This window comes from Penaeus vannamei, chromosome 31, assembly GCF_042767895.1.
Source record: "Penaeus vannamei isolate JL-2024 chromosome 31, ASM4276789v1, whole genome shotgun sequence".
NCBI classification, from domain to species: Eukaryota; Metazoa; Arthropoda; class Malacostraca; order Decapoda; family Penaeidae; genus Penaeus; species Penaeus vannamei.
Genome location: NC_091579.1, coordinates 10,666,662 through 10,674,161, shown reverse-complemented (window position 1 = coordinate 10,674,161; position 7,500 = coordinate 10,666,662). Strand labels below are relative to the sequence as shown.

Genomic DNA, 7,500 nt, shown 5'->3' with positions numbered 1-7,500 from the left:
CTCTCTCTTGCGCCTCTCTTTTCTCTCTCTCTCTCTTGCGCCTTTCTTTTCTCTCTCTCTCTTGCGCCTCTTTTTTCTTTCTCTCTTGCGCCTGTCTTTTCTCTCTCTCTCTTGCGCCTCTCTTTTCTCTCTCTCTTGCGCCTCTCTTTTCTCTCTCTCTCTTGTGCCTCTCTTTTCTCTCTCTCTTACGCCTCTCTTTTCTCTCTCTCTCTTGCGCCTCTCTTTTCTCTCCCTCGCCTCCCTTTTCTCTCTCTCGCCTCCTTCTCTCTTATTTTCTTTCTCTCTCCCTACTTTCTCGTTGTCTGTCTGTCTGTCTGTCTGTCTGTCTGTCTGTCTCTCTCACACGCTCCCTACCTCCCCTCTCCCTTCCTCTCTCTGCTCAAGGAAATTCACGAATGCCCCTACCTGTTAGTCATGCAGAAGCGGCATGGCGTCGTACACAAGCTGTCTCTGTCTCGCCGTGAGGGTCGTAATTTCCTCCACTCGACTGCGATGTCTCGCCCACTCAATCCTGCGAAAAGGGAAGTCAAGCAAGGAAATTAATTAATTTCAGGAATGAGAGCTTCGTTGATAGAATTCACGGGAGTCTGACTTATTTTCTCGCAGTCGATATTCCTAGATTCTAGGTACACGATGATGACAAAATTCGTCAGCTGATTCATACTATCTGAATTAAATTAATGCGTTGTTTACATGTTGTCGAGTATCTACTTGGTATTACAGTTTTATTAGCAGTAGTAGTAGCAGCAGTGATAGTATTACCATCATTCTTACTATTACAATTTCTCTCTATCATTATCTCTTATTATTGCAACTACCAGTTTTTACTATTCACTGTCATCAGCAACAGCATCACATCAGCGTCATCATCGTCATTATTTTATGTCATTATAATATTCTACTGCGTTTTACCCAATTCAATCATGTAATTTTTTGAAGCTTTTTTTCAATGACCTAGCCAGCGAAAACAGGAATATGACGTTTCCTGGTGTTTATAAACGGGTCACAAAAAGAAAAATTGCAAATGACGATAATAACAAAAGAAGGAAATTCATTAGCAAACACAATAGCCTTATAGAGACAAAAAATTCTGTTTCTCAAGGACTCTCTAATACTGCTTTTAAAAACAAATGCTGAAGTGTATCATTTCATAAAGAGAAATTGTATATACTGTGAGAGTTTGTAAGGAAGGAGTCTCTACTAACTTTCAATATAGACACTATACAACAAAAGGAAAATGACGAAACGTTTTCATGATGAACTAACAACGATGTAAACAATATGAAGGCAAGTAAACAATATACAATCGGTCACTGTGTTAACATGTGCGAGGACCGACCCAATGAATATTCATAAATAGGGACTTGCAATCACACAAAGATACATGCATATGTTTATCTATCTGATAGATGTAGATTTATCTTTCTATCTATCCAGTAGATATATGCATGTCTAAACTCCTAGATATGCATTCATTTTTGTGTACATGTATGACCGTATAATTAAGATTCACTGGGAAGGGCCTCTCACAATTTCAACAAACCGGCCGCTAGACATCAAAAGCAATACCCAAAACCATTGGTATGACCATGTACACAAACTCATGTAAACAAACTAGTGTAGGTGGTATGCGGATGATAAATATACTAGGGCTATCACGACGAGTCGTTACTGTTTTAGGTACAGGCGATGTAAATAATTTATGTATCCAATCTAGTGATCATTTGACCTTATGCCGAGCTAGGCCTAGCCCACTGGCTGATAAGGTCACGTTTTTAGGTGATGATCAACAAATGAAAATTACGAATTATTTCAACTGAAATTCAATTTATATGTTTACAGTAAAATTGATTCTATTTCCGTTATAATCTCTGTAAATATGATATCAATTTGAATAAAACATAAATAAAATGTTAAAATGTAAATAACAATAATGATCATATATCTTTATAGGTCTACGTGTATACACATACACACATATATATGAAAAAATATATATACATATATCGTAATAAATTTATACAGTCAATATTTGTAAATATAATGATCTACATACATAGTGTACATTTATAATATATTCCTCTCATGTCTGATCGCATGATAGGCATTTCTGATCATTGTAATTTCTGGTCGTCGCTATCTTTTTCACGTATACATTCTCAGGCGCGCAACTACGTGGTGGGGGGTGGGGGGGGAAGTGCCCCTTTTCTAGGGCACTTTCTTTCTCTTGATCTTGGAATGGCGATGAGACTGTTTATTGTATTTTTGTTTGGTTCAGTGCAAATAATTATTATCATTAAAATTCTTGTAACATTTCTTCCGTTTTTAAATCTGAAGAACATAATTCAGGCTATATCCCCTATAAATAAAATTCATATTGTGCCCTTTTTGTGGCCTGGAAGCGGCCCCTGCCCTCTAAAATTCCTAGTTGCGCGCCTGATTCTGTAACTTTAATGCATTCATAAGTATAAAGTATAATGAGTAGGGAAATACAAGCTATTGCAAGTGATAAAAAGAACACAGAGAATAAAAAAATATATAGATAGAATATAAAATACAGTCATTTACACTACAATGTGTGTGTGTGTGTGTGTGTGTGTGTGTGTGTGTGTGTGTGTGTGTGTGTGTGTGTGTGTGTGTGTGTGTGTGTGTGTGTGGTTCTTTATCGCACTTCCGCAATTGAGAGGAAATTGCCACTTGCTTAGTGATTAGATAATCTGTACCCGGAGAGTAAAATCATATATATATATATATATATATATATATATATATATATATATATATATATATGTATTTGTATATATATATATGTATGTATGTATTTGCATATATATATATATATATATATATATATATATATATGTATATATATGTGTATATATATATATATGCATATATGTATGGATATCTATGCATATATGTATGGATATAAATGCATATATGTATGTATATATGTACATATATAAATAAATAAATAAAATAATGAATTTGTTCTTAGAAATAGAGTTACAATCATAAAATAAAATGTATTGTGCGTATAGCATCAATAAAAGCTATTTTTAGAAACCACCTTAACATTGCACTTGACGACAGGAACTAAAAATAACAAGCAATTAAAAATCCAAGGACGTATACATACAGCAAGACAATACTATGCATTGTTGCGATAAAGTAAAAAATACATACAAATACAATTGCGTATACTTTAACAAGTCTTACACGATTCCCTTCAAACCCGAAGCTGTTACATTTCTTCCTCTCCTTCCTACATTCTATCTTATTTTCCCCTTGTCCGATTCCGTTACGAAAAGACGACAAAACACACGCCGGTGTCTCGCGTCCACCCAACCCCACGTAAATTAACTTCCTGTTGCCTTTCTCTCCCCAAACTTTGTCTCCACTGCATTATATTTCGCGGTACACAAACTCATTCACTCCCTGCATTTACATTTGCATTTTTTCCGTAGGGCAAACCGCCTAATGTTCTTACTACACAAGGAGAGAGTGAATGGAGTACATGTTGTCGGAGCTACGTCGAGGGTAAATGAATGTTACGCCAATGTGATTTTAGAATGCGCAGAATACTGTTACAACCGTATAATGGTGTAGGTACAATTCCTACTTTTCCTTCTCTTAATTTCCCGGTTTTTCTTTTTGTTTTGTTCGTATAGCACTGAGTATCGGTATATTGTTCATCATTTCCCCCTTCATCCAATTATCTTTATTGTCGTCTGCATGTTTATATATTCATTTATTTCTGATTTCGAAGTCTGTCTTGAGTGATTTGTGCGGCATTCATTCATGTATTGCAATATTTGCACTTGGACCCTGGTGTAATAATAACTGGATTCCATATAAAGTGTCGTTTCACAAGAGATGATTTCACATGATATTGAGACATTAGTATCCATCTTGGGACACTGTAGTAAAGGACATACATACCACATAATAACAGCGTCCTAAAGTAATAGGCATGTATTCTGAAACGTTAATAGTTAGATGAGTGTGTGTGTGTGTGTGTGTGTGTGTGTGTGTGTGTGTGTGTGTGTGTGTGTGTGTGTGTGTGTGTGTGTGTGTGTGTGTGTGTGTGTGTGTGTGTGTGGGTGGGTGGGTGGGTGGGTGGGTGGGTGCGTGCGTGCGTGCGTGCGTGCGTGCGTGCGTGCGTGTGCGTGCGTGTGCGTGCGTGTTTGCATGGACCAAGCATGGGGGAAGGGAGGGGGCTTCAACTTTCCCTGAGCCCGGCAGTCTAGCGTGAATATGACAGCTGCTTGTTTATTTTGTCTGAGAATAAACAAACAAAAAGGGTGGGGTGCTCAAGGGGTCCGCGCTCTCCCAGCAATTAAATTAATACCGTGATGGCATTAGGGTCCTCCTGATGGACGGAGAGTGGGTGAGGCCTGGAATTTGCATATCCATTAACGGCATTAATTTTGTTTCTCCATAGTGTCTGTACCGGGGTCCTTCGGGCCCTCTGTGCGTGTGTGCATGTGCGTGTGTGCGTATGCGTATGCGTGTGCGTGTGCATGCGTGTATGCTTGTGCTTACGCGTGTGCGCGGGTGTAGTGTGTTCGAAAATGTTCGAAACATGATTCGGAACATGGAACGCGACCCCCTTCTTCACCACGGCACTTACTTCTCAATTTGATTCAAAGTGTCTGTGAGCCACTGGTGAAGGTGGTCTTGCAGGTCGCTTTCCCTCGCATCGATGAGGGCCAAGTGACGGTCGTGGATCCCCGCCAGCGCCGCCGTCAGGGTGTCTCCGCCCTCGAACACCTTGGCTGCCCTCGGGTCCGCCTCTCCGGAGCTCACGCCGCCGCTCTCGACGACCTCATGAAGTCAATCAGAAAAATGATTATCATAATTGATAATTGAGTTGATAATTATGGTTATGATGATCATACTACTACTACAACTATTACTACTAATAATTATTATTATAACCGCAATGATAATAATTACAATAATGACAATAATAATAATAACAAGAACATAACAATTTCAACAATTAAACAACTTCAACAGCAACAAAACAACAGTAATAATTATCGTGATTATGATGATAACGCTAATAATAATAATAATAATAATAATAATAACAACAATAATATAACCATGCTGACTCAAATTTTAGCGAAAACAGGTGAAACTTGACACGTTTAATCAGACAAACGCAGAAAAACACAGGTCTGAACATTATGACAAAGATACATAGATATATATCAAATTGAGCAAAAGTGTGTAAATTTTAACTTAATGAAAATCACGTACTGAACTCTGGTGTTTCTATTCATCCTCATGTTGAAATAATTTAATAAGTTGACTTTTAGTTCACGAGATTAATTTTGTTTCTTCTACTATATTTTCATGTACTTTTTTCACCGTTCTCTATTCACTTGATGTTTTCCGATGAAATTTACCTTTATTCAGAAAAAGCTACACTAATTTACGCAATAACACAGGTAATTGAAACAAATTAAGTACAGCTGGTGAAAATAACAGGGACGAGGAAGGCAACAATGAACCAGGATATCCGGCCACGTTTTGCGTCTATCTAAAACGGAACAAACAAGAAGACCATTCCACTCGCTTTAACAATGACCAACTTCCCTTTTATCGTTAAGCATCTGTCAAGTATACTATCTTTCTCAACATTTTTCTTGACGTTATCTTCATCTTATCTATAAATATGTCTGTACTGAGGACGTGCTAAGAAGTCTTGTGGTAAATGTTTGCACGTGTCTATATTAAACATTTGTAAACGTCTAAAGATTGGTCTGCTTTACCTGCCCACTTTGCTTTCATCAAATAACAATTACGTTGTTTCTTATCAAGGTTTGATAAAATTGACTGGATAAGGAAAAGCTAAGTGACTGTTGATAACTAACCCTTGTAATATCTAGCTTTGAAATGTGATAACGGTGAATGACTGAGTTAAAATAACATACCCAGCAGAATACGATAACTTCATTCTACTGGCAACGGAATAACATTGTGGAATTATATCAAATAATTCACATGCTGTCTCCATAAAATTTCTCTCGTATCAATTATCTTAGATATAAACTTTCTCATCGCGGTGACGTATACTGACACACCAGTCAGGTTCAAACAGCAAAACCAATATTTTAAACTTAATGTGTCGGCCCGACCAAGCCGTACTACGGAAATCAGACCGGAACTACACAGTTATATACTTGTCACCCATATCTTCGGTACTTCATTGAGGGACATACAGGAATTACATCGTTAAATTTAAACAAGATGCGTTTAAAACCTTATATCTTAAAATAATGCAAGAGCCAAGGTGGAAATGAACGGGTAACGACAATCAACTTTTTTAGTTTAAAACAGGTATACCGTAGAGCATGTATGTACTGGTTTTGATGCGGTAGATTATTTTAAACAATCAGCTTAAGCACTGGTTTATGGTGTCTAGTTCAGGCATGTTTATATGGCTATGTGCCTCACAATGATTTCCTTATATGCCTGAGCAATGCTATATCAAATACAAATAAAGATATGCACATTTTTTTTTTATATATATATTTGTGTTGAATTGGGTGCCTATAATGACACCTATTATCAATTTTAATTAAATGTATTGGGAAATGGCCTTTCTTATTATAATCACCATGTTATAGTGAGTTACTGGAAATGTATGACATTTATACCACGCTGAAAGGATATACAGTACTTGAAATCGCATATATTTTTTCATTCTTTTATTGTCATTTTTCATTCATTCACTACGTATATTTTCCTGTAACGCAATGCTGCTTATCCAGAAAAGGCAATAGATAAAATCGTTATGCTTATGGACGGTACTGTGTGTATGCATTTTTCATTCAATACAAACAGAACTTTACCAGTGTTTTATTCATATAAACGATAGAACAATGAGTGGACTGTAATGAAAGAACATAATTGATTCCATTCTAAATTGCTAGATATGTAATTAAGGCATCCCGATTTCAATATCTGCGTTAATGACATATTTGGCATTATGGAATAGAATTAATTTTCATCCGTCGAAATAAGAATTTGATGAATTTAACAATGAAGATGTTACATGATAATCAGCACCCTCTTTATTACCAGTAGAACACTTTAGCCGACAGAAATCTAAATCTAGACGATAATTAATGGTAACAACTGCAAAAGAACCACGCAGCTACAGAACTGAGACTCTACCTTAGACGTTAGTTCCCTCAGACGACAGTAGAAGGTATAAGCAAGACGGCGCCCTTCTTGGAGCTCGGCAGCGGCCTCCTCCAGGAAGTTTCCAACGAGAGTACCCAGCTCCTCCCTAGCCCGTCCTACCACGTCCTTTCCCAGTATGAATTTTGTTGTAAAAAATGGAGAGAAAGTGAGAGTTAGAGAAAATATTTATATAGGCCTACGTCTTCTCTCCAGTATGAATTTCGTCATTAAAGAGGAAAAAAATAGAGTGAGAATATAATCATAGTACTTAGCGTTACTGCACGAATGGAAAGATATGCA

General features: G+C 37.1%; 1 protein-coding gene across 1 annotated transcript in view; it reads right to left on the bottom strand.

Annotated features, from left to right (window-relative positions):
* The window catches only part of LOC113823608 (dynein regulatory complex subunit 3), a 20,506-nt gene that overhangs the window by 652 nt on the left and 12,354 nt on the right, over positions 1-7,500 (bottom strand). The window contains exons 10-12 of the mRNA XM_070143798.1: positions 7,192-7,326; positions 4,634-4,827; positions 406-511 (exon numbers count right to left, since the gene is read on the bottom strand). Of these exons, the coding sequence (XP_069999899.1) occupies positions 409-511; positions 4,634-4,827; positions 7,192-7,326 (432 nt within the window). The 3' untranslated portion in view covers positions 406-408. The remainder of the gene's footprint in view (positions 1-405; positions 512-4,633; positions 4,828-7,191; positions 7,327-7,500) is intronic.